The sequence below is a fragment of the Canis lupus genome, chromosome 13 (genome assembly GCF_011100685.1).
Source record: "Canis lupus familiaris isolate Mischka breed German Shepherd chromosome 13, alternate assembly UU_Cfam_GSD_1.0, whole genome shotgun sequence".
Classification (NCBI taxonomy): domain Eukaryota; kingdom Metazoa; phylum Chordata; class Mammalia; order Carnivora; family Canidae; genus Canis; species Canis lupus.
In genome coordinates this window covers 35,884,988-35,910,503 of record NC_049234.1, presented here as the reverse complement: position 1 = coordinate 35,910,503, position 25,516 = coordinate 35,884,988, and the positions used below count along the sequence as shown (strand labels likewise).

The window sequence follows — 25,516 nt, the reverse complement described above, 5'->3', positions numbered from 1 at the left end:
TTCCGTGAGGAGCCAAGGCGCCCCTCCAGGCCCACATCCACCCAAGCCCTGGGCCTGAGCGCGGGTGACACAGCCAGGCTGGGCCCCTGACCCCGTGTAGCTGCCGGGCCCCTCTGAACTCAGGGGGTAAGCCCGGGATTGTGGCCCTGTGTCCCCAACATGCACCAGAGAAAGGAGTGGCGTCAGGGGGTGGGGGGAGCTCATGACAGCAAAGCAAAGACGGTGATAACAGTAAATGCCCCAAATAGCTTCTGGCACCGATGCCAGCGGTTCTGGCCCCTTATGGTCCCGGGCTCCACCTGGTCGGCGTGTCGCCAGGTGGGCAGGAAGGTCCCCTAAGTGCTGGGCGCTGCAGGGACTCTGCAACCAGACGGCAGCGTCTTCTGGGACTGGCACCCCGCAGTCTGCTAGTGTCGTAGCGTGGATGGGCCTTCCTCCATGAGTCAAAGCCCCCGTGTTATCAAGTCCCCTCAAGAATGCTCTGCGGCACCTGGTCCTCAGGGGGGAGCCTTCGGCCCAGGCCGTGACCCCGGGTCCCGGGATCGAGTCCTGCACCGGGCTCCCCACATGGAGCCTGCTTCTCCCTCCACCTGGGTCTCTGCCTCTCTCTGTGTGTCTCTCAGGAATAAATAAATAAAACCTTAAAAAGAAAAAAAAGAAATGCTCTACTGTTGGTCAATCAAGCCTCATCTCGTTTCATCTTAAATGATTGTTATTTCCGCCCCAACAGCAAAAACTAACGTGGCGGGTGAGCGGCCAGAGTGGCTGTAAGCGGCAAATCCTTCCTCTAAACCCGTAAGAAAAGCCAAGACGGAATGGAAGGGTTTCTGATCCACGCGGGCTGGACTTGCACTAATCGACCTCCAAAGCTAAAACCACACACCTGTGCACGCGCTGGCTCACGTCTCCCACAGGGACACCGTGCCCGGCTTCCGGCGCCCATCAGGCCCCTGCCCCGTAAGGACTTACCCAGGTGGCTACGTGAAGTCACAGTAAACAACCCATGGCTTCATTTTCTTGCCCTCGTATCATGAAATAGGTGCATTAATTATACTAGACTTTCCTGGGAGCACGTGGGTGGCTCAGTGGTGGAGCCTCTGCCTTCGGCTCAGGTCACTGTCTCAGGGTCCTGGGATCGAGCCCGGGAGGGGGGGGCCCTGCTCAGCAGTGAGTCTGCTTCTCCCTCTCCCTCTGCCTCTCCCCCGGCTCCTGTTCTCTCTCCTTTTCAAATAAATAAATAAAAGTCTGTAAATATATATCTAATATTTATAAATATATATGTGTTATATATACATTTATATAGGGATGGCTCGCTGGTTAAGCTCTGCTTTCAGCTCAGGGCATGATCCTGGAGTTCAGGGATCGAGTCCCACATCGGGCTCCCTGCGTGGAGCCTGCTTCTCCCTCTGCCTGTGTCTCTGCCTCTCTCTCTGTGTCTCTCTCATGAATAAATAATTTTTAAAAAGAAAGAGAAAAAAAAGTGTGTCTATCTGGCTGGCAGGTTTGACAAGGGGGGGCTGGCTCTGCAAGTCAGATTACATGCACATTTTTTCTCCCATAAATTGAATGAACTAAATTTGCAGCTCTAGGAGTTTGGCACAAATTTATTTAACGAAGTAGTTTGGAAAACACTTTATTGACAAAGGTATAAAGGAGGTGCGAGATTTGTTCGTCCCCTCGACCTCTCTGGGTATGTGGTGGAAGCGGCTGCCCCCAGGGGGACGAGAACTGCCAGCCCCACGCCCGGGGATGCGGGCGCCCCGTCCGCGGTCCCAAGATTGGTGGTGGGAAGTTCATGTAACTTTATTCTTTGTCTTTCAAGATATTTTCCGTTTGGCTCCTCTGACTCGTTTGCAGTTATACATACATTTTAGAACCGGTTTGTCCATTTCCATTTTTTTTAAAAAGCCTCCCCCTCCCCGCCCCGCCTCCCGGGATTTTCAATCAGTTACTCCCACGGGGTGACAACCTAGGGGAGGTTGCTGAGCACCTGCGCTCTCGGCTGCACTCGGCCCCGGAGGCTCCCCGTTCCCTCGGGGGGCCTGGCCCGCGCGCAGAGCTCCTCCCAGCTGGAGGTGACCCGGGTGGATGGTGGGGAGAGGCCACACCTGCAGCTGGATCACACACCGCACACCCGCACACCCCACACCTGCACACCCCCACACCCGCACACACCCACACCCACACCCCACACCCGCACACCCCCACACCCGCACCAGCATCTCCTGGGGCGGCCCTGCCAACGTCCCAGTGACCTAAGCATGTCCCACGGTTGAGGCAGCATCAACAGAGTGAAAAAGGACAGTCCCTGTGGGAGGCAGGTGATGACTTGGGGGCCGTGATGGGGCCGCCCGCACCTTCCTTGCACACCTGCAGACCCTGCTGGGACCGTCGCAATCAGCTGTAGGTCGTCACACGGCTGTGAGCTCATCATCGTAATGATAGTAAGTCCAGAAGAATTGTTCTGACACTTGAAGGCTTACGGGAAATAAATTCTAAGATTTCAACGTATGCATACACTTCTGTTGGCAAGAAGCCTGTAATCAATGAGACTTTTGTTTTTCTTAAGATTTTATTTATTTATTCATGAGAGACACAGAGGGAGGCAGAGACACAGGCTGAGGGAGAAGCAGGCTCCCTGCGAGGAGCCCAATGCAGGACTCGAACCTGGGACCCGGGGGTCACAGCCTGGGCCCAAGGCAGACACTCAACCGCTGAGCCACCAGGTGCCCCTCAATGAGACTTTCAAATGTAAAAATGTTACCTTCGGATAAATATCTGTGCCAGAGTTAAAATGGAAGTAGGAGTTCTAGAATAACAGAAACATCAAGTGTTTAAATGTTAAAGAAGACGTTGATCAGGTCCTGTTTTTTAATGGATCCTGTTGGATCCTATCAATGTGGTATTTAGGTTCCATCTGGTTACATTTTAAAAAGTGATAATGACAGTTTTATTTTTAAGTGTCAATATTTACAATATGTCAGACATTGTGTTCTTTGTAACTATTTAAACTCAGGAAATATGCTAGGTGTCAACCTAACGTGTGAGGGGGATACAAAATACTCAAAATTCTTTTAGGGAGAATGTGGACGACTCGCACCAGTGAGCCTTGCAGCCAGAGAAACCGAGGCACTAGCTCCCGGCACCCCGCCGGGGTGGGGGCCCACCTGTCAGGAGGGGGCTGCAGGCACTTTAGACCAACGGCTCGGGTTCAAGGCCTGGCCGGGCCTCTTGCTGGCCGCGTGGTCCCCCTGCCTCAGTTCCCCTCGCGGGCCGAGCGCACAGCGCGGAGAGCGGGGCTTTGGGCCAGGGGCAGCGCGCTCTATTATCTCGATGGAGACCCTTTCTGACTACGGGGAGCCCGCCCCTCCCCCCCGGATTGGTAGGAAACCGTTCCTCTCCTGGAGCCGCACTCGGTTCCGCTTTCTGGAGAGACACAGACCCAGACTCTTCCCTCTGCGGCAGGAGAGCGGGTGAGAGGCAGGAGGCACTGTGACCACACAGCCCCTAGATGTGTCCCAATTCGGGTCGCCCTCCCCGTGTGCGGCTCTGGGGAAGCAAGGTTTCGAAACGGAGGACTCGGGGTGAGAGGCCACCACGCGCAGGCCCCACCTGCATCCAGCCTGTGATGTCCCCCAGGACCCTGTGCCAACCCAGCGTGTGGGGAGAATGCAGGGCCCTGTGACTCTATCCCCGTCTCTCCAGGGAGGTGAGGCCACGTGGCTTCCCTGAGATGGGGGGGGGGGGGTACAGAAACCCAGCACCACGTGAATGCTGGTTCTTTTTCCCGTGACCGTCACCATCCCTCGCGTGACCCTATTCAGAGTGGAGGTGATGTTCTAGAAGGGGGTCGACCCAGGAAAGCATGCTTTCCCTCAGCCCTGGGCTCAGGGCGGCATGAGGACAGGTGAGGAGGTGGGGCAGGGTGGCCGGCCCAGAGGTGGGGCGGGGGTCAGGACCTTCCCCAAGGAAGCAGGCCCCCCAGCGCGGGTCCTCACGCCCGCCAGCTGCAGGACGCACGAGAAGTTTGGGCGAGCAGTGACAAGTCAAGCACGCTTCGTAAAGTGTGGAAGGGGGACTAAGGAGGTGGGGTGACAGGGTGGCAGCGGATTGCAGCGGGGCAGGGGTGGGTGCAGAGGCGATGGAGGGAGAGGTGCATGAGCCCAGGTGATCAAGAGGTGGGATCAGTGGGATCAGTGGTGGTGCTGAGGGGCTGGGAGGTGGTGGAGAAGGAACTTCAAACATGAAACAACCAATGATGCCACCACAGGCTCAGGATGGGCCCAAATCTCCTCGTCCTGCCCGCCAGGAGCCCCGGATCTGGTGGGTCTGTGGTGGTGTCTCCTCGGCACTTCAATATCCAGCGCCCTGATCGCTGATGAGGTGAGCGTCCTTTTTGTCCCTTTATTGTCCTTTTGCTCTACCTTTTTGAGTGAGTGTTTTGCCAGTTTTCTATTGAATTGTGTTTCTTTAAAAATATTGAACCTCCCCCCTTCCAGATGCTGGAGAGGGTCTTTTGCCTGTTGCTGGATGGATGCGGCGCAAGTTCTCCTCACGCTCTTGGGCTTTTCCATTCTTTATGACGCTGTCCTCTTTTTATCATGGAAATTTTCGAATCTGTGCAGAGACCCAGCCTGTGCTTGTCCCTTGCCTTGGTCCCTCCTGGGTTACTTTTTTTTTTTTTTTAACTTTTTTAAAGACTTATTTATTTATTTTTATTTATGATAGACACAGAGAGAGAGAGAGAGGCAGAGAGACACAGGAGGAGGGAGAAGCAGACTCCATGCCGGGAGCCCGACGGGGACTCGATCTCGGGACTCCAGGATCGCGCCCTGGGCCAAAGGCAGGCGCCAAACCGCTGAGCCACCCAAGGATCCCCTCCTGGGTTACTGTGAAGCAAAGTCCAGCAATTGCATCTTCTTGTTTAGAAGTGTTTGATGTTCCAGAAGATAAAGGCTCCTTTTTTTTTTTTAAGTGATATAATCAAAACACCATCATCACATTTTAAAATTAAAATTTTAAATTTTAATAAGTATTCCTCAGTATCACCAAATAGCCTACCAGAATTCAAATTTTCCTAATAGTCTCATGATTTTTTTCCCGTTAAAAAAAAATCAAATCCAGGGCAGCCTGGGTGGCTCAGCAGTTTAGCATCGCCTTCAACCCAGGGAGATGATAGAGATCCTGGAGACCCGGAATCGAGTCCTGCGTCAGGCCCCCTGCGTGGAGCCTGCCTGTGTCTCTGCCTCTCTCTCTCTATGTCTCTGTGTCTCTCGCGAATAAATAAATGGAATCTTTAAAAATAAATAAAAGATAAATAAATCAAATCCAAAAGTGGGCACCCTTATGAGGCCTTTGGATGAACAGTTCTTAATTTAATGAAATCCAGTTGTTCATTACTTTCCTTCCGGGGTGGTATTCTTCTATCTCAGTGAGGAAAGCTTTTCTTTTTTATTTTTTTCTAAAGATTTTATTTATTTATTTAATTTATTTATGTTTAAATTAATAGGTTTTTATTTAATTTTTATTTATTTATGATAGGCACACAGTGAGAGAGAGAGAGGCAGAGACACAGGCAGAGGGAGAAGCAGGCTCCATGCACTGGGACCCCGACGTGGGACTCGATCCCCGGTTCCAGGATCATGCCCCGGGCCAAAGGCAGGCGCTAAACTGCTGCGCCCCCCAGGGATCCCCTAAAGATTTTATTTATTCATGAGAGACGCAGAAAGAGAGGCGGGGACACAGGCAGAGGGAGAAGCAGGCCCCCCACGGAAAGCCCGATGCAGGACTTGCTCCCAGGACCCTGTGACACCCAAGGCAGATGCTCAACTGCTGAACCACCCAGGCATCCCAAGGAAAACTTCTTACCTCCAGGTCATGAAAAACGTCTCCTGCGTTGTCTTGTCAAGTTCTTATTGTTTTGCCTTTCACGTTTCATCTATGATCCACCTGGAACTGGGTTTTAAGGCATTTTTCCCATATGGAGACTCCATTGTCCCAGCACCATTTACTGAAAAGCCCATCCTTCCTCCCACTGCTCTGAGGAGCCAGCATCTTCCTAAGCCGAGTGTCCACATCCACGTGGCCACTTTCTGACGTCTTTCTTCTCTTCCCTCGGCCTTGGCCCATGGACCCAGCAATGTCATTCTGTCTTAGTCACTATGGCAGAACTAGTCTTGCCACTTGGTTCTCCTTTCTCAAGAGTGACTTGGCTATTTTGCCCTTTGCACGTCCACATAAACCGTCAAATGAGCTTGTCCAGGGCCCCTTCTCCCTTCCCTCCCACAGCAGCAACAACAAAAACCTACTGGAGGGATCCCTGGGTGGCGCAGCGGTTTAGCGCCTGCCTTTCGCCCAGGGTGCGATCCTGGAGACCCGGGATCGAATCCCACGTCGGGCTCCCTGCATGGAGCCTGCTTCTCCCTCTGCCTGTGTCTCCGTCTCTCTCTCTGTGACTATCATGAATAAATAAATAAAATATTTAAAAAATAAAAATAAATAAATAAAAAGGGGATCCCTGGGTGGCGCAGCGGTTTGGTGCCTGCCTTTGGCCCAGAGCGCGATCCTGGAGACCCGGGATCGAGTTCCACGTGGGGGTCCCGGTGCATGGAGCCTGCTTCTCCCTCTGCCTATGTGTCTGCCTCTCTCTCTCTCTCTCTCTCTCTGTATGACTATCATAAATAAATAAAAATTTAAAAAAAATTAAAAAATAAAAACCTACTGGAATCACATGGAATCTCTAGGTAGAGGTCAATTTGGCCAATGTCAAGGGGCGTCTTTACATTATGGAGTCCCAGCCCAGGGCTGTGCTATCTTCACCCGCTTACTTCGGGCTTATTACATTTCTCAGTAAGGTTTGGGGCACCTGGTTAGTTCAGTTGGCTACCCCCGGCTTTGTGGGCCGTGTCTTTGGGGTTGACTCTTGGTTTTAGCTCAGGTCATGATCTCAGGGTTGTGAGAGCGAGCCAGCGCTGGGCTCTGCGCTCAGCACAGAGTCTACTTGAGATTCTCTCCCTCTCCTTCCACCCTTCCGACTAAGGCTTTCTCTCTCTTTCTCTCAAATAAATACATCTTTCAAAAAACTTTCTCAGTAACGTTTCATTAGACTTCTGTGTAGAGGTCTTGTGCATTTTATTTATACACATTCCTAAATTTTTTTATGTTCCTTTTTGTTTAAGATTAACTTTTGTCACCAGTACATAGAATTATGGTTAATTTTAAGATATTGATCTTTGAGACAAAGACCTTGCTAAATGATAGTGTATCAGAAGCTTATGTCAAAGGACCGTCATCCAATATCATGAGCACAACAGTATAAAGGGATCGTTGTGGAGAGTTAACGCGATACTTATTTATATTATTATGTGTGTTACTCCTTTGATAGATGGTATAATGTTTGCTGAATGGTTTCTCCCTACATGAAAACTAACTTATATTTATCTCCTTGACACCAGGAAATGCTACAAGTCATGTACGCCGCATTGACATTCACCCCCAGGACTCTGGAGCATGTGCATTTGGATGAGTTCACTATTCTTGGCTTTGAGGTGCGGACAAGTCTTGCTGGCACTTGGCAGGTGCTCTGAGGGCTGTCTCACACCGTGCTCCACAAATAAGGGCTGTCCCCAGGTTTGGACACAGGGAGGCAAGGGCAGCCAGCCACACTCACAGGTGAGATCCCTGGTCCTTCCAACAACTGGATCCCGAGTCACACTTCAGGGGTCCGAGTAAGTGTGCCAGATCGCAAGGTGGAGATAAGCACCCGTGCAAAAACCCAGCAGAGAGGACCCAGTGCATAGAACCAAAAAAGATGGTTGTCTGGAGTAGCAGAAGGGGTAGACGGTATCCAGACGAGACAGGGGAATGGGTCAGGCGGGGGCCAGGCCATCAGCGCCAGATGGAACCTTCATCTTGCAGCGACCCGGCCGCTAACTTATTTTTTCCAGCTTTCTCTCTTTCAGACAACCATGAGCTCGCTGTCGGTGGCCAATCCCGTGAGACATCCAAAGTGCGCCTCTGAAAATTCTGATGACGATGAAGGGAACATGCAGGGTGGGGCCTTCCCAGGGCACATCTGTTCCCCATATCTCTTATGACAGCCCCCATGGTAGGCCACCAACCGAGGACGTCAGCGGGGAGCCAAGTGGGAAACGTGGGAGACACGGGAGCTGGCGTTGGGCGACACTTCAGGGGTGAACCTGCAGGTGACTCTCCTCCATCACACAGCTTCTGGGGGAAGCGACTTCAGTTATGCAGGTGAGATTGCGTGGTGTCTCCCTGGAGGGCGGTTTTGCATGTCCTGTGTCCCTGCTGTCAGAGGCTTAAGCCTGGGAGTGGACTTTCCCAGGAAGGGGAGAGACATTTCTTGCCAGGTGTGATGATCATGTAATAATTGTCTTGGGTGTGGGGGTGGGGAGTGTGGCTAGCACATGGGAGTGTCTTTTTTTTTTTTTAATTAACCTTTGTGCTTTGAGATCATCGTAGATTTACATGTTGTTGTAAGAAATAGTATGGAGAGGGGATGCCTGGGTGGCTCAGAGGTTGAGCATCTGCCTTTGGCTCAGATTATGATTCTGGGATCCTGGGATCGAGTCCCGCATCAGGCCTGCTTCTCCCTCTGACTGTGTTTCTCTGCTTCTCTGTGTCTCTCATGAATAAATAAAATGTTTTTTTGTTTTTTTGTTTTTTTTTAAAGAGGAATAGTATGGAGAGATCCCAGGTACCCTTTATCCAGATTCTCCAATGGTAAGATCGCGCAAAACCACAGTATTACAACCGGGATACTAACACCGAAAGAGTCAAGATCCAAACTTCTCTGTCACTGTGAGGCCCCCTCCTGCCCCCCTCCCAGCCACGGCCTCTCCCTCCCTGCACCTCCCTGCTCAGCCCCTCCAAGCCACCCATCTGTTCTCCATCTCTATAATGCCGTCATTTCAGGGATGGTATATACATGGAATCGTGTAATAGGTACCCTTTTTGGATGGGGCTTTTTTCCCACTCTGCGTACTTCTCTTGAGATTCGTGCCAGGGGTTCTGTGCCTCCCTAGTGCGTTCCGTGTGACTGCTGAGGAACGTTCCGTGTGTGGATGGGCCCCAGTTTGTTTAACTACTCACCCCTTAGGGACCCTTGGGCTGTTCCCCAGTTGGAGTCATACAAATAAAGCTGCCGTCAATATCCCCGGGCAGGTGTATGTATAAAGCTGAGATGCCAGGTCTCTGGGAGAAATACCCAGCAGCTCGGGGGCGGGGCCCGCCCGGGGCCGGATGTTTAGGTTTTTTTTTGAGAAACTGCCAAACTCTTCTCCCTGGAGCCCGTACCGCTGGGCATTTGCTCAGCAAGGCGGGAGCGATCCAGCTCCTCCGTAGTCTTCGGCTCGGTCGTTGTCGCTGTGTTTTATTTTAGTGGCTCCACAGGGTGTGCACAGCCGTCTTGCTGTGCTTGGGCTGTGCCTCTCTTGGATGGGCGGCGGCCCGTTTGCTGTCAGGATCTCCTCTTCGGCACATGCCTCTTCCTGTGTTTTGCCCCCCCTCTGAATGCACTGTTTGCTTATTTATTTATTTATTTATTTATTTATTTATTTATTATTTTTTTAGTATTTTATTTATTTATGTTGGAGGGGGGGGAGAATCGTAGGCTGACTCCCCTCTGAGCGAGCCCAAGGCCGGGGCTCGATCCCACCACGCCAAGATCATGGCCTGGGCCGAAACCAAGAATAGGACGCCTCACCCACCGCGCCACTCAGGCGCCCTGATTGTTTGCTTTTTTGCTGTTGAATTCTGAGAGCTCTTTATATAGTTTAGGTCGTAGTCTTTTGTCAGACATTCAGGGTGCAAGCATTTTCTCCCGCTCTAGGCTGGTTCGGTCCTCTGACCCTCTCAGCAGGTCCTCTGCAGAGTAAAAGCTTGAATTTTGGTGAAGTCCAAAGTATGTTTTTCCCTTCATAGCTGTGCCTTTGGTGTTGAGTCTGGGAATTGTTTGCCTAGCCCTAGATCTCCCAAATTTCCTCTCCTTTTTAAACTTTTCCTCTCCTTTTTAAACTTTCCATTTCAATCCATCATCCATTTGGAGTTAATTTCTCCGTGTCTGCGTGTTAGCAGCATCTTGGCTGCCTTTCCTTATTAGACAGAGGAAGGGGCGCGTCCACAGCGGGTGCGTCTCCTGGGCATACACCAGCCGCAGCCCCGCTTGCCCTCTCTTTCCCCTACAGGACACCTTCTGTGGCCCGGCGGCGCCTGAGGCCCCTGGGGTGGTGCAGGGAGGTGGCTCCAGTTGCTTGCATGTTCAGGATTCTTGACTTAGCCTCTTTGGGCGCACAAAATGACAGGGTGATTTATGTACTCAGACTAAGTGGTTTCCCTTCAATGTTGGGTTCGGGGCATAGAAATTGCTTAGATGTGCATTTTGTTCCAACTATGGTGGAAGTATTTGTCAACTCATAAGTACACTCTTGAGTTCTTAATTCAGAAAAACAGCCAATATTTTTATCCAAAGAGCCTTAGAAGGGATCACAGACAGTGCTACCCCGGTGTTTCCCAAAGTCGCCCCTGGAACACGGAGGTACCCTGGGACAAAAGAGTTCTGTGGCCCCGTGGGTGTGGGGCTGCACACTGTTCCCCTCCTTCCTCTTTGTAGAATCATGATTCTTAGCACTTTGTTCAAGGTTTTGAGAAGGGGCGTCTGCTTTCAGCTGAGGTTGTGATCCTGGGGTCCTGGGATCCTGGGATGGAGCCCCACGTTAGGTTCCCTGCTCAGTGGGGAGCCTGCTTCTCCCTGCCCCCCATGCTGTCTCTCACTCTGTCTCAAATGTTTTTTTTGTTTTTTTTTTTTTAAGATTTTATTTACTTATTCATGAGAGATCCACACACAGAGGCAGAGACACAGGCAGACTCCATGCAGGGAGCCCAACATGAGACTGGATCCCAGAACTCCAGGATCACCACCTGGGCAGAAGGCAGATACTCAACCACTGAGCCCCCTAAAATCTGTTTTTAAAAAAAGGTTTTGAGAAGGCTTGCAATTGATAAAGCTGTTTAAGGTTCACTCAGTGCTTCCCATCTCTTTGACCCCCTAATTCTGCTTTGTCACATGCAGAACATGTCTTGGGAACTGACTTGTTCCAGCGTCTACACCGTAGGCTTGGGAGAAACCAAGAGCCCCCGGGGTGCCGAGGAGCACAGGCGCTTCTGCTCCGCCCGCGGTGACCGGCCCCTGCCGTCTTGCCACAGCGAAGGGCGCCTCAGCACCCGGCGCTGAATTGCCCAGGCAGGGATCTGGGACACCGGGAGCCCCCTGTGGCCAACACCAGGCGCCGAGTGGGGACCTGGGAGGGCAGAGCGGGGGGTACCTGGGGGCCGGGGGTGGGTGCCCTGAGACGTTTCATAGCCAGAGCTGCGGGGGCTCCAATGCTTTAGGGGCTCAGGACCGCGGGAGCGGAAGGCGGCGGACCCCTGGGCTTGGGGCTGGGAGGAGCGGGAGGGGACGCTCTGGGTTGGGGGCTGCAGGCCCGGGGCCCCGGGGGAGAGCCGAGGGGGTGCTGGCGGCGGGGGCGGCCCCGCGCAGGGGAGCCCCAGCCCGGAGACGGCGCCCCTCGCCGGCAGGGGGCGCGCGCGGTCCCCGCCGAGTCGCGACACAGTGAAGCGACTGGGAGACATTATGTTGCCCGACCTCTTGCACTGGACCCCGTGCAACAAAGTGCAACAAAGTTACCCCCGCGGCGTGTGCGCGGAGGGGCCGCTCTGGGGCCGGGGGTGGGGGGTGCAGGGAGGGGGAGGGGAGGGGGCCGCGGCCGGGGCTGGAGAGGAGGGCAGCCTGCGGCGGGAGGCCCGGGGGTGGGAGGCGCGGGGGGACAGTCGGCTGGGGGCCTGCTGAGTCACAAGCAGGAGACAGAGGACATCATGGTTATTTTTTTTTTTTTAAGATTTATTTACATGAGAGACACAGAGAGACAGAGGGGCAGAGACACAGGCAGAGGGAGAAGCAGGCTCCGTGCAGGGAGCCCGACGTGGGACTCGATCCGGGTCTCCGGGATCACGCCCTGGGCTGAAGGCGGCGCTAAACCGCTGAGCCACCCGGGCTGCCCCCTGGTTTTTATTTTTTAAAAGATTTATTTATTTGAGAGCGAGAGCGAGCACACAGAGGCAGAGGGAGGAGCCCACTCTCAGCCAGGGAGCCCCCAGGGAAGGGCCTCGATACCAGGACAACAGGATCCTGACCTGAAATGAAGTTAGAGGCTTGGCCGAATCAGCCACCCAGGTGCCCCTCACCGTTATTATTTTTTTAATGTTTTATCGTGAAACACAGAGGGTACAGAAAACATATAAACAAACCAATGTGCAGCTTGGGATGTGCAAATGAGCAGCAGTCTACTGGAAGGAGCATTTCCCGCAGGTCAGCAGCCTGCACAGCCCGCCCGTGGCCAGGGCACCCCACCCCACCCCACCCCAGCACCTACCACTTTGACTCATGGTGACCACCTTCTGGCTTTCGCTCAACTTTTTACCAATAATGTACCCCTAAACAACGTAGTTCAATTTTGCTTCTTTTGTAGCTTCTACAAATGTAATCCTGCAGCCTGGGCCTCGGCCTCTTTCACTCAACACCCTGGACACTCATCCGTGTTGGAGGGGGTCTTCATTTTCATCTCTAGGTTTTACTTGAGGAGGATCCACCCGCCTCACAACCCGCTCCAGTGCTGGTGGATGCTGGGTGGCGCACCCAGCCCCCTTCCTCTGCTCCCAAACATGCATTTCAACGGCTCGTCCACGTAGGGCCAGGTGTGAGCTTTTCCAGGCACTACCAGACACTTTCCTCCCAAACCGCTGGACTGATTCACACTCCAGTAACACTCTTGAGAAAATGAAGACGTGGATCTGAAGAGCCTGTGGAAGGTGAAGTGGAAGATCCTGACCAAGCAGGCGGGGCCTGCACCCCGCAGGGCGTCGTGCACCAAGTTAAGGATTTCGGACCCTGGGCAGATGGAACTGGAGAGCCCACGAAGGGCTTTGAACAAAGCAGGCACGCAGTCAGGTTTGGGATCACACAAAGGGGACTGCTGGGTGGAGAGCCGGCAAGGGTAGTTTGAGGGGCTTCTCAGGGGACCCAGGCCAGCTTGAGGGGTGGGGGTGGTCAGCAGAGGACCAGGGAGGGATGCATGAGCGCCTGGGGGCTGATGCCACGGCACCGACCCCATTCATATCAATGATGTGAAGATCCGTGTCCCTTTAAGTTTCTCTCTGGAGGAAACCATGGTTTTCTGGCATTTATTTAGGGATGTTCTTGAGACTTGCAAAGCCTGCTTAGGATGCTAAGCTCCTTGCAGGCAGGGCTCTTGGTCTTTGCATCACCCTGGCAGGAGGAACACTCAGGTCCTCGCACCCAGTACGCAGGTAGCACACGTTTATAGGATGAAGGAAAGCGCAGGCGGGTAGGTTACATCGGCGACCAGCGAGTGTGGACTTCGTGTCACCTTGAGACTTGTAACCCCCATCAACGAGGAGAGGGAGGGGGTAACCGCGGCCGGAGCCGGGGCCCGGGTGGGGGCGAGGGACGGCCTCCGTGAGCACGGCGGGGAGCACGGGGCGGGGTCCCAGAGGCAAAGGGCGCGCGCCCGCCCTCCCGGCGGCTTGGCTTGGACCTCACGCAGCTAACACGCGCCCCAAACTCACTGTTCAAGTTTTTTTTTCCATGACGCTCTGGGCTCCCGGCCGGGAGGTGGCGGTGTGGTCGTGCGCAGGCCCCGCGCCTTCAAGTTCAAGCTCCGGGCTGGGCGCGAGCTTCCCCACGGTCGCCTTTCGGTAGTAACTTGAAAAACCAGGCAGGCGGGGAGGCCGGGGCCGGGGCCGGGGCCGGGGCCGGGGCGGGGACGGCCACAGCAGCCGGGCCGCTGGGGGGCGGGGGGGCGCGGGGGGGGGGGGCGCCGTGCGCCGCCCCCCCAGCCGGAGCGGGCGCCCCATGCGAGGAGGCGGCGCGGACACCAGGGGGGGCTTCTGCTCTTTTCTTCCCGGCCTCCGGCGGCGATGCCCCGCGGGCCCCGCTCCGCCCAGGAGGGGAAGACGGCGCCCCCGGAGCCGCTGGGAGGGGCCCCGCCCCGCCCCCGCGCCCCGCCCCCGCGGTGGGGCCCCGCGCCCTCGCCCCCGCCCCCACCTCCACCTCCCCGCGGGGCCCGCGCCCGCCCCCCCGCCGGGCTCCCGGCCGCCCGCGCGCCGCCCCGCCCCCTCCTCCCCCTCTCCGTTCTCCCCTTCCTCCTCCCCCTCCTTCCCCTCTTCCCTCCCTCCCTCTCCTTCGCCCCGCCCTCCTCCCCCTCCCCTCCCCTTCGCCCCGCCCTCCCCTCCCTCCTCCCTCCTCCCCTCCTCCCCCCCTCCCCTCTCCTTCGCCCCTCCCTCCCCTCCCTCCCCTCCCTCCTCCCCTCCCTCTCTCGCTCGCCCCTCCCTCCCTCCCTCCCTCCCTCCCCCCCCGCCCGCCGCCTCCGCCCGCCGCCCCGGCCGCGTCGGGTAAACCTGTTTGGCGAGGCGGCCGCGCCGGGGCGGATCGTGCGGCCGGCGGCTCCCTCGCGGCTCGCGGCGTCGGGGCCCGTGGCGCGCGCGCGGCCGCCCCTCGGCCCCGGAGCCCCTCGGCGGCGCCACCATGTACTCGGGAGCCGGCCCCGGTGAGTCCTCGCGGGGGGCGCCGGCCCGGCCGCTCGCGCTCGGCCCCGCGGCGGCGGTTGGCGGGCGGGGGCGCGGGGCGGGGGCGCGGGGCGGGGGCGCGGGGCGCGCGGGCCTCGGGGGGCGCGGGGGGCGCGGGCGAGGCCGGGGCGCGGGGCCTGCGGGGCGGGCGGCGGCGGGGCCCCGGGCGGGGGGGCGGTCGTTCCTCGGCCCAGCGCGGGCGCGCAGCCCGGCCTCCCTCCGCGGCCCGGGTCGTCGGGGCGCCCCGCGCGGCCTGGGCCTTGGCGCCCCCCGCGCCCCGCGCCCCGCGCCCCGGGGGCCCCGCGGGTGGAGCCGGAGGCCGGGGCCGGGGCCGGGGCCGCGCGGCCCGCGTGTAGGCCCGAGGCCCGCGCCCGCCTCGCCCGCCGCCCGGCCCGGCCCGGCCTCCCGCGCCCCCGGCCTGCCCGCCGCGCCCCGGGGGTCGGCGGGGACGGCGGGGACGGCGGGGACTGCGGGGCGCCGGGGCGGGGGCGGGGCGGGGGTCGCGCCGGGTCGCGCCGAGCTCGGGGTGCGGGCGGCGGGGGCCGGGGACGCGCGGCTGCGGAGCCAGCCCGAGCCCGGCGAGCCTGGGGCGCACTCAGTTTCGTTTTTCTCGTTGCCAGCACTTCTGCGGCCCCTTCTCTGAAGGAAAGTCTGGAAAGGCTGAATTGTGGCCAATTCCCGCGGGTGGCGAGGACTGTAGCCCGAGAGGGACGGGAAGCGGCACCTTAAAACCCTAAGACTGCGTGCGTCTCATTTTCATTCCAGACACGCCGGCTGCTTATTCAAGTGTTAATTGCCTTTTACAATTTACTAGAAGCGGGCGAGGAGGAGTGTCGGTTCCCTTAGCACCCCTCCTCGCCCGGCCGCTCTCTTTCTTTGCAAAAGTTCTAAAAAACTTAAAGGAGTAACACGTTTCCCCCCCTTGTTTTCGACGCACCGTGGAAGGGCAGCCGGGGTGCTGGGCCAAGAAAACAGTCAAGTGTTGTAAAGCTTTTTTCCTTCTCCCGCCAGGCACGTGGCTCCTAAATTTCCCGGCTGGGCCTGCCACTTGGCCGGGGCATCGCCTGTCCCCTTTGTCTGCCAGGCCCCGGCCGCTGCAGGCTTGCTCGGTCCCCTCGCTAGGTGTGCTGATGGGGCCCTGGCGGCTCCCGCCCAGACGTGCTCCCCAGCGGGGGTCTGGAAGCCCCCCCTCCATCCACTCAGGCCCCTTGTTGCCGTGGGCCCTGGCTGCTGTGTCTGTCCACCAACACTTCTATGCCTTGTGAATTCTGAGTGTCTTTTTTTTCCCCCCTGATGTCACTTAATCTAAAAGCTTGTCCAAGGCCGAGTTCCATCAACTTTTAAGCCTCTCCAGACTCTGGGCAGCTTGATTGAGGAATGGTTTTAATCCTGCATCTGGGAGGTTCCTCAGGCCTGGTGGGGAAGGGCCCTGGGCTATGTGGGCACCGTCCCGAGGGCAGATTTGGCTTCTTGAGACCCTGGGCAGGCAGGTCTTGGGCACCCCCCACCCCCCCTTACCTAGCCAAGCAAGGGGGGATCTCCCAGGAATCCCTGTAAAGGGATCCCAGCGAGTCTTAGCCACTACAGTGTGGATTTATTTATTTATTTATTTATTTATTTATTTATTTATTTATTTATTTTCAGATTTTCAGTTTAAAAGTTGAGGGCCCAGAAAAAGTAGAGAACCTTGAGGAAGGTCAGGCTTTGTGTTGTGTGTCCAGTTAACCCACAGGATGGCTCGGCAAATTGGTGATGTTCGTTTTGAAGGTAGACGGCAGAGGCTCACGTAGGTTAAGAACGTTGCCAAGGTCATGTGGCTGGTGAGCATTAGGATGATATGTCTGATCCCAAGCTGACTGTACACCCTCCTCAAAGAGGTGGTTTTCGCTCCTTTTGACCTTGACCCACACTAAGAAATACCTGTTACATCTCGACTGGACCGGTGTGCGCATGCGCTCGCTCAGGTGTGATCGAAACAAGAGCTTGGCGAAGCTCTGCTTACCCTGAACTGTGCGCCGGGGGGTATTTTTCTCGCATTTCTGTTTTCAAAAACCTGTAGCCCCCCCTGGATCTCCGGGCTCCTTTCTGGTCACCAACAGCTTTTGGAAGGATCTGGCTCTGCTGCGATTCTCTGCATTGTGGCGTGGTGGGGAGAGGGCCCCGTGGTTCGCAGATAAACCTGCCCTGGAATTGGACAGCTTTGGTTGAAAAATAAATGGGTCTGTAGGATAGTTCTTAAGCTAATGGCAGGATGGGAATGAACCCAAATTTCAGGCTCTGTGAGTGTGCTGTAATTATAAGGCTGTGTGCAGTTCAGTTTTATTCTATCCACCGAGGCTTTTAATTTGGCTTAAAAGGAGCTTTTGGAGTAGTTTCTTGAATGAAACTTTTTTTAATGTTATATTTCCTATTTTAGAAGAATGAAAAGATGCTCGGTCTGGATTGTAGAAAAATTACAAATCGTTTTGCTCCTTCCGATTTTAATACACTTATTAAGCGACGTACTGAGTAAATTGACTTAAAAGGTAGAGTTCGCAGTAGCTATGTGTTAGGCCCACGATAAACGCTTTCCACGTGTGAATTAGCGTTTGTGCTCTGAGGTTCGGTACGTCGCTACTTCTTACTATTCTAACTATTCGAGAGAGTTTGGTGGTTCCAGGTAGTGGGTTCTCCAGCGACCCGGAGCCTTCAGAGATGAACAGATTAGTTTGTTGTTGGGGTTGAATGTCAAGATCTGAAACTGTCTGAGGGATCCTGTTGGAAGGGGATTGTTTCTTTGGTTTCATAGTGCTCTAGCTACTGTGTGTTACAGCCCTCATGGCACTGCTACAAAGTAACTTTTGTGACCCAGAAGTCCTGTTTGAGAAGCCTCTAAGGGGATTGTGACTTTGAGCATCACTGGCTTTCAGTGAGGTTCCCGGTGCCAGTCAGCTCCTGCTTCCCACTGCTCCCCCCACCCCAGTTCCCAGCGGAGCAGCCTGGTCGCAGTGGTGATGCACCTTTGCCACACAGCAGGTGTCCCTCTGCCCAGTGGGGGGATGGAGGGAGGTGCTGCTGGCCGGAAGGCTTGGTTGGATCCGTTAGAAACCTCGAAGCACGTAAGTGTGTAGGGAAACACGACGTAAAAGTTGCAACTCCTCTGCCCGGTCTGGTTTTCAGAAGCACAATATTATTTCTCGTTAACTTCCAGTTTCGGTGTCAAAACTTTGCACAACGCCGGTGCGCACTGTGTTCTTTATAATGAGTGTTACGTGTGTTACCATATCCTGCCAGTCTGGTAAAATAAATTTTTGTTTCGTGAATTGTTACTACAGATGTTCAAAATGTAACACTTGATTTTGTTTTTAACAGTTTCTGTTGTGAGATAGTTTACACAAAGTAGAGCACCAAGTAGGACGTTCTCCCATTTTTCCGTCACTGAGCCTCTGACCATCGAGATGACCTGCATTGGTTTCAGATGGGCCCCTTTCCCCTTTTTCCTTTGTGGAGCTACTCGAGAGCCAATTCCAGATCTGTCATTTCACCCCGAGTACTTAAATACTGTGTCTAAAGAAGGGGGACACTTTGAACCCCAGGCCACTTTCACAAGTTTGTAATCACTTTCTCTTGTCTCAGAAGCGTGTTTATAGTGGGCTGTATGGATTGTGGGTTTTAATAAAAGTTCACCCACGAATTTGGTGGTGTGTCTTTGGGGCCCTCTAACCTGGGCTCTAACGCTGGGGCCCCTCCCCCGCTGTCCCCTGCTGCGGGCTGGCAGGGACACTTAGATTGTAAAATCCCTTTCCTTCAGAGTGTGTTTATCCTCCTCCCCTGTTTCCTAAAAAGAACCCTGTTGTTCGGGATCCCTCTGTTTTGTGGAGTGAGGCTGGTTGGAGACCCCCTTGCCTGTGGTTTTAATTCTGACACATTGATCTTAAGCCGTGTGTGTAGACAGACCCCTTTGCATCTGGAATTTCCTGTTACAGAAGAATCCTGGGTTTTTTCGTGGTGCTCTGAGCAGAAGGGAAGCTTTGGGGTGTGTAGAGAACACTGTGGTCCTTGGGAAGCTTGTGCATTTGTCTCTGCCACCCCCACCCCCCGAAGGTGGGGATGTCTCTTCCCCAGGTGTGGGAGCGGCTCTGCACATGGAGGTGGGAGCCGGGCTCCGTCCTCCGGCTCCTTCTGGCCCTGTTTGCTCCTGGCCGTTTCTCCAGGCTTCACGGCTCTCCTCCCACCTGTGTTAGGCGTCCTGGGTGGAGGAGCCCAGGTGAGGTGCCGTGGCCACTCTAGCCGGTGAAAGTATCACTGAACTGTACTGTTCTAATTTTCTTTCCCCTCGCTTTTCTCTTTCGAAGTTTAAAAAACCCGCCACCACTGGCTGGTCTCTGGGTCCTTACTCTCCATGACCGAACAACGGTGCCTTTCTAGTTTATCTTTCAGTAGAGCTGTGCCCTGGGTGACCAGACAGTTTGTCATCTACTCTGGAAACTTTTGCAAGTGAACTAGGGGTGGGTGTGGGTGGAGGGCTCTAATTATTTCCCTGAGACAGGGGAGTACCCCAGGGCCGCCTGGGCAAATCGGGTGGATGTCTCCCTGACTCACAGCATTTCTTTCATCTTAGGCTTGTAGACTAGCTCAAAAATAAAGGGCTTAAACGCTTGATTGATTGATTGATTGATTGTAAAGATTTTGTTTTTAAGTAATCTCTACATGCAATATGGGGCTCGAACGTGTGACCCCAGGATCAAGAGTCCGCACGTTCCGCCGACTGAGCCAGCCGGGCACCCTTGGGCTTACACATTTTAAAGGGTTTCACTCTTCAGTGGCTTTGCTCTTACTGAAATCCTCCTAAAGTCTGAAGGATGCAAGCACAGTCTTTGAGAAATTGCCACCAAATTGTCCCTACAGGGTGCCGACACTGCTCCCTCCGTCGCTAGCTGCGGACTGGAGGCAGCCCCCGCAAACTGCCTGCCAGCACTCAAAAAATCCCACCTTTTCACCTTCCTCTTCCGTCCCTCAAAGTCACAGCTCGAGCAGAGGACACAGGGAATGTCATCGGTGCCAGCGCTGTGCGTGTCCTGGGTCTCAGTTTCCTCATCTGTACATGGGGAGCTGGGCCTTGCTGGCTTAGGTCCCCTCGCATTTACGTCCTCTGGTGTGGTTGCTCTCTGCTGACTTCTGACCGGCTGGGGAAGGGGCTGGTGACCCCTGGGAACAATGTATGTGAGGGCCCAGGGTCCCTGACTCTTGATTTTGGGTCAGGTCCTGATCTCAGGGTCAGAGGATTGGACTCCATGCCCAGCGAGGCCTCTGCTTCTCCTTCTATCTCTGCCCCCCCCCCCCCCCCCGTGTGGGCATGATTTTTCTCTTGAGGGCTCTCTCTCTAAGATAAAAAAAGAGAGGGATCCCCGCATGGCTCAGCAGTTTAGCGCTTGCCTTTGGCCCAGGGTGAGATCCTGGAGTCCTGGGATCAAGTCCTGCATCAGGCACCTGGCATGGAGCCTGCTTCTCCCTCTGCCTGTGTCTCTGCCTCTCTCTCTATCATGAATAAATAAATAAAAATCCTAAAAAATAAAATAAAGAAATCTTTAAAAAAGAGAGAGAGAGAGGATGGTCTTGGTAACAGCATGGGGGACAGTTGGATGAAGTGGGAAGGGGGGATTGCAGGCAGGTGCTCAGGGCTGAGACTGTGCCCCCCCCCCCCACCCCGGGGTGGGATGGCTGAGGGGAGACATGGACAGGACCCCTCGGTACCATCTGACCATGAGCTTGGGCCCATCTAGTCTGCACTTCCTAAGTGGGCCCCATTTACTTAGCCCCATGTGCTGGTATCTGGGCCCCGAACCCCCCCTTCCTAGCCCGGGACTGTGGCTCAGTCTCCCTTTTCAGACCTGGAAGGTGAGGATCGTAGCGCCACCCTCAGGGTTGTTGGGCTGACGAGGTGAGACGTGCCAAGTGGCCCGGGGCTGGACGTTGTCCTCGAGTGAGGGCGGGTGTGCGTCTGTCCGGGGGTCCCAGCCCTGCTGTCATCCGTGGAGTTTCTCCAGCTCGAATGAGTGCAGCGCGGAGCCGCCCAGAGGAAGCATCCCAGCTGGTGGCTGGGCCGCTGGCCTCATCCTCATCTCTGTGACCACAGTTGTGACCGTCTGAATGAGCCGCCCGACGGGGCATCACTACGTGCAGCTTTGTTACTGGCAGCTGCTGCCGACGCCAACCAAAATAAATGGCAGGAGCCGGACAGGCTCTGGGGAAGAGACCCCCTTGTGGCATCTGGACACGTTGAGTTGAGGTCCGAGGAGCCCGAGGTGGGCTCTGGGAAAGGCAGCTGGAAGGCCTCCGTGAGGTGGGCCACGAGTGGGCGCGGCTCGTGGGACTGCCCCGGCGAGGGGAGTGAACCCCGTTTCCCTGGCCTGACAGCTGGCCGAAGAATCACCCGAAGATCCTGGAGATTAAATTTTGCAGATGTCCCAGGGGGTTGCCTTGGTTCACGGGGCCTGAGACCCGCCGCTGTTAGGAGTGGGCGTGGGAGAGGGGGTAGAAATGAGCCCCAGGGGCGTCTTCATGGCGGGGGGTAGGAGAGAGTGGGGCTGCGGCCCCGGGGCCGAGATTCTGGGGTGAGGGCGTCGAGGCTGCAAGGTGGACTTTGCGATGGGCCGTCACGAGGCAGGGTCACCTGTGTGTGGCTCCCTTCCCTGGTGAAGCGGCCAGGTCTGGCCATGACGGCCCCTCCTTCCTGAAGCTGCACCTGTTGCAGCTCGCGGGGTGCTTCCGTGTGCTTCCATGTGCTTCCGTGACCTCTGTGCTACTTTGATTGCAGCCTGTCACACCTCCGCCGGGAATGGGGGCGGAAGACTTGCGAGGGTCCCTTCGGGGCTGCGGCAAGTTCCCAGGGGGACCTGCTCTGTTGCCATCGCCAGGAACCCGAAGAGCGGGCCTGGGCCAAGGGGCGCCTTCAAGCCAGCAGGGCTCGGGGCCGCGGCGGTTCCTCCCCTGAAGCTCCTTCATCGTAACTTAAAGCCGTCTCGAGGGTCGCAGGGGGCAGCACCGAGGGGTGGCGCGTGGGTGGCGTTTCAAGCTCTTCTGGGTGCCTGGGCCCTGAGCTATGGTACTTCACGGTGCCACACGAACCTGTGACCGAGGTTCGCAGGTCACAGTCACTGGAGAAGCCTGTGTGCTTTGACGCAAAGTAGAGTAACACAGCCATTGGGAGTTTTTCTGTAAAATGTCTTGTTCACTTGTTGGTGAGGGGGTTTGAGCCCAGCGTCCCCGTGGCTGAGGACTAAGTGGAGGCGCCTCACGAACCCGATGTCGGGGCCCTGCCGTGGCGGCCTGCCCGCCGCGCCCTCAGGCCCCCGATCCGCCGGGCGTTAGCCGCGCCCACGCAGGACGCGGAGGGGACACGGTGCCTGACACAACCGGGGGCTGCAGATGGTGCCTGCCCCCCGGGAGCGGGGTCCTGTCCCCACGCGGGGCCTTGGGCCAGCAGGCCGTGGCAACGCTCGCCTACGTGTAGGAACAAGGACTTGCTGGAGAAACACTAGCAGGAGGTGGGGAGAAGGCCGAGGATGACGGGCGGAGAGTGAGGAGCCGGACGGACGCTGGGGCCGCGTGGCGTCGAAGCGTCGCCGTGACGAAGCCCGGGACAGGCTGCCTGGGCCGCCCTCCCTCGCATCCTGGCCGCACGGAGAGTGAACACCTGCCGCTGGAGGTGCGTTCGGCCGGCGACAGTTGCGGGGCGCGGGGAGGCCCGCTGACCTCCCTGTCCCTGCTGTGTCGCGGGCTGCCCGCGGGGTCTGTCCCCGTCCGCCCCGCACCCCGTCGGCTCTGGCGAGCTCCCAGCCTGCCGCTCGTCTCCTTGGTTGGCCTCTGAGCGCCGCGGCCGCCCCGTGGGCTCCGCACCAGGGAAGTGACAGCTGGGCCTTGGTGGCCGGAGCCCGCGGTCCTGGCAGCACCTGCGGAAGGGACGCGGCTCTAATGCCGTTGGCGGCGGAGCCCCTCACGGACGACTCCCCAGAGGTTGGCCCGCCTGGCACGGGCACGGGGGCGGCAGTGGTGCCAACGAGGCCCAGGCCCTGGGTGTCACCCAGGAGCCCAGTCACAACCCGGGGGGTCACAACACAATTTCCTGCTTGTGGTTTCTGTGTGGCGGCCCCGCAGTGGCCCCGTCGGTGACTGGGGCCGGGGCGGGTGGGGGACCCTGCCGGGGATGCTCTGTTCCTAAAGTGGGCGGCTGCCCCAGGAGGCGTGCGGGTCGTCAAGTGTCACATGCAGCTCACGGCGAGAACGGCGCGTTAGACCTGGAAGGTGTCTCCACGCATCCGCACCTTGTAGTTACAGCTTAACCTTGGACTGTCCGCAGGGAAGGCTTTGGGGCCTGAACAGTCGGGTACTTTCGTGAGGGGAGATGGACGCCAGTCAGGTCGTTGTGTAGCTGCTGAAGATGAAGGGGGGGGTGGGTGGGCACTGCAGGTGTGTTCGGAAGGTGCGCAGGTGCGCTTGGAGCAGGAGCCGAAGAGGAGGGACGGGCTGAGGTGAGAAGGCCAGGCAGGTGCAGGCGGAGGGCGGGGAGGTCAGTGTCTGCTTGGGGTCCAGAATGGACTTTATGCCCAGGAGGGGTTTCTTTCTTTTTTTTTTAAAGATTGTATTTATTTATTCATGAGAGACACAGAGAGGGGGGGGGGGGCAGAGACCCAGGCAGAGGGAGAAGCAGGCTCCATGCAGGGAGCCTGACACGGGACTTGATCCCAGGACTCCAGGATCATGCCCTGGGCCAAAGGCAGGCACTAAACTGCTGAGTCCCCCGGGCTGCCCTCAGGAGGGGTTTCTAAAGGGATCCCCGTGCTGCTGTGCTCAGATCACACTGCAGAGGGTGGGTGGAGGCCAAGAATTGCCTATAGGAGGTCGCTGTGCCTGGAGGAGGTCCCTCTTAAGGTGGGGGCACTGAGCTGGGCTCAGGTGGACGATGGGAAGGAGTGGGAGCACATGTGACCCCCCACTGGCCTCCAGAGATCCTTGGTGCCTCTGGAGCCCTCTTGGCTGCCCCTGCCCCTTGTCGCTCTGGTGGGGCCCCAGTCCGTGCTGCTTTATGTGCAGATGTTGAAGAGCAAGCTCTGCCAGGTAAGGGGGTCTGTCTGCCTGCCCCTGCCCCCCGCCTCCCAGGCCTCTTGGGTGGTCCCCTAGTTACCAGTTTAGAGACAACTCCTCCTCACTGTCCTGGGAGGCCCAGGCCCTCTTCACATCTGCCCAGTGACTCGAATGATGTGGCTTTTAACAGGTGACTGAGTCGGGATCCAGGTAAGGCCCACACTGGGATGGGTCAACGTGTCTTTTCAAGATCTTTTAAGAATAACAGCTTTATTGGTGTGTAACTCGTGTGCCGTGCAGTTTGCTTTTTATTTTTATTTTTTTTATTTTTTAAAGATTTTATTTATTTATTCATGATAGTCACAGAGAGAGAGAGAGAGAGAGGCAGAGACACAGGCAGAGGGAGAAGCAGGCTCCATGCACCGGGAGCCCGATGTGGGATTCGATCCCGGGTCTCCAGGATCGCGCCCTGGGCCAAAGGCAGGCGCCAAACCGCTGCGCCACCCAGGGATCCCTAGTTTGCTTTTTAAAGTGTAAAATGTGGTGTCTGTTTACAGACTTTCCAGCCACGCCCACAGTGTCCGGACACTTGGGCCCCCCGAAACCCCATGCCTGTAGCTCCCCCTCCCCAGCCCCAAACAGCCATGTTGCGTCTCTTCGCCTCCCGCTTCCCCGCCTCTCACTGTTCTGGGTGGAAGCTGGCAGGGGGTGCGTGTTCCCCAGAGTCTGGATTTGCCTGGTGACGTCTTGGTGTGATCCGACCTGTTCCTCTGTCCTGTGTGGGATCAGACCCAAGGGCTGGATCTGATGCAGGTTCTACTTTTTCTGGCTTCGGGGACTTTGGGTCGCTGGTACCTCCCACGGCTGCAGCCTCTTCCTCCGAGGCGGCTCTGCAGCTTCTCCCAGCGCCGCTGCTCTTGGCTGGTGATCTCAGTTCACTAGGGTTCGTGCGGCGCTCGGTTCTGCTACAGTGAAAACTTTCCCACGGCAACTGTGTGCTTCTGGGTGTGTCTGGAAGGCAGAGGAATGTCAGGGACCAGCCTAAAGGCAGGAACCGCCCCTGGAGAAGAGACAGGTGGGGGGTGATGCTGTGGGTACCAGAACGTGGTCCGAGGGAGGGGCTGCTTTGTTCTGGCGGGAGCAGGGCCCCCTGAGGGTGGGCAGCAGGTGCGTGACGGCGGACTTGGGAGTCTTCATCCACTTCGGGGTGGGGAGGTGCTGAGATCCTCGCTGGTGGCGGAGGGAGGGGAGCTGCACGTGGGGCGGGAGCCAGAGACCCTTGCGCCCAGCTGGCGTCATTGATGACTGGGTAACGAAGGAACAGCTGGGGTAAGTTTTATTATTTATTTAAAAAAAAAAAAGGTTTATTCATTTATCTTGAGCAAAGGGGGAGCAGAGGGAGAGGGAGAGAGAATCTGGAGTAGATCCCTGCTGAGGGTGGAGCCCTACTTGGGGCTCGATGTCACAACCCTGAGATCATGACCTGAGCTGGAACCAAGAGTCAGGTGCCTAACCAACTGAGCCACCCAGGTGCCCCAGTTTGTTTTATGGATGGGCTCCAGTTAAGGGAATTCTGGAAAATCGAGGAGAAAAAGTCCATGGTATTCACTTTGCACATTTGTAGCGCCCAGTGTGTTTTACCTGGTGGTCTCTCTCCTTCCTGCGTTGTAAGCGCCATTGCTGCGCTGGATCCTCTTGGTTCTCTTTGGTCTGTTTCCAGTGTCCATCGTAGTATTTTTTTTTTCTCAATGTTTATAACACTCAGTTATTCATTGTTTGAATCTCGTGA

The 25,516-nt window shown here is 56.4% G+C and overlaps 1 protein-coding gene and 2 long non-coding RNA genes across 5 annotated transcripts in view; 2 read left to right on the top strand and 1 right to left on the bottom strand.

Moving 5' to 3' along the window:
* The first annotated feature begins 3,469 nt into the window (after positions 1-3,469).
* On the top strand, positions 3,470-9,175 carry LOC119864475. 2 transcript variants are annotated; one of them, XR_005368827.1, is made up of 5 exons: positions 3,470-3,709; positions 3,825-3,907; positions 4,271-4,383; positions 7,455-8,256; positions 8,696-9,175. It is a non-coding gene; the product is annotated as an uncharacterized LOC119864475 (long non-coding RNA). The 2 variants fall into 2 exon arrangements; XR_005368826.1 differs by lacking the exon at positions 3,825-3,907.
* A 2,856-nt stretch (positions 9,176-12,031) lies between these two features.
* On the bottom strand, positions 12,032-14,515 carry LOC111098575. 2 transcript variants are annotated; one of them, XR_005368333.1, is made up of 4 exons: positions 14,497-14,515; positions 13,666-13,801; positions 12,453-12,879; positions 12,032-12,213 (listed from the first exon to the last, which is right to left on the bottom strand). It is a non-coding gene; the product is annotated as an uncharacterized LOC111098575 (long non-coding RNA). The 2 variants fall into 2 exon arrangements; XR_005368332.1 differs by lacking the exon at positions 14,497-14,515 and having other exon boundaries at positions 13,666-13,857.
* Positions 14,516-14,591: 76 nt separating this feature from the next.
* The window catches only part of AGO2 (argonaute RISC catalytic component 2), a 100,782-nt gene continuing 89,857 nt past the window's right edge, over positions 14,592-25,516 (top strand). Inside the window, exon 1 of the mRNA XM_038555605.1 lies at positions 14,592-14,645. Coding sequence (XP_038411533.1) covers positions 14,624-14,645 — 22 coding nt within the window. The 5' untranslated portion in view covers positions 14,592-14,623. The remainder of the gene's footprint in view (positions 14,646-25,516) is intronic.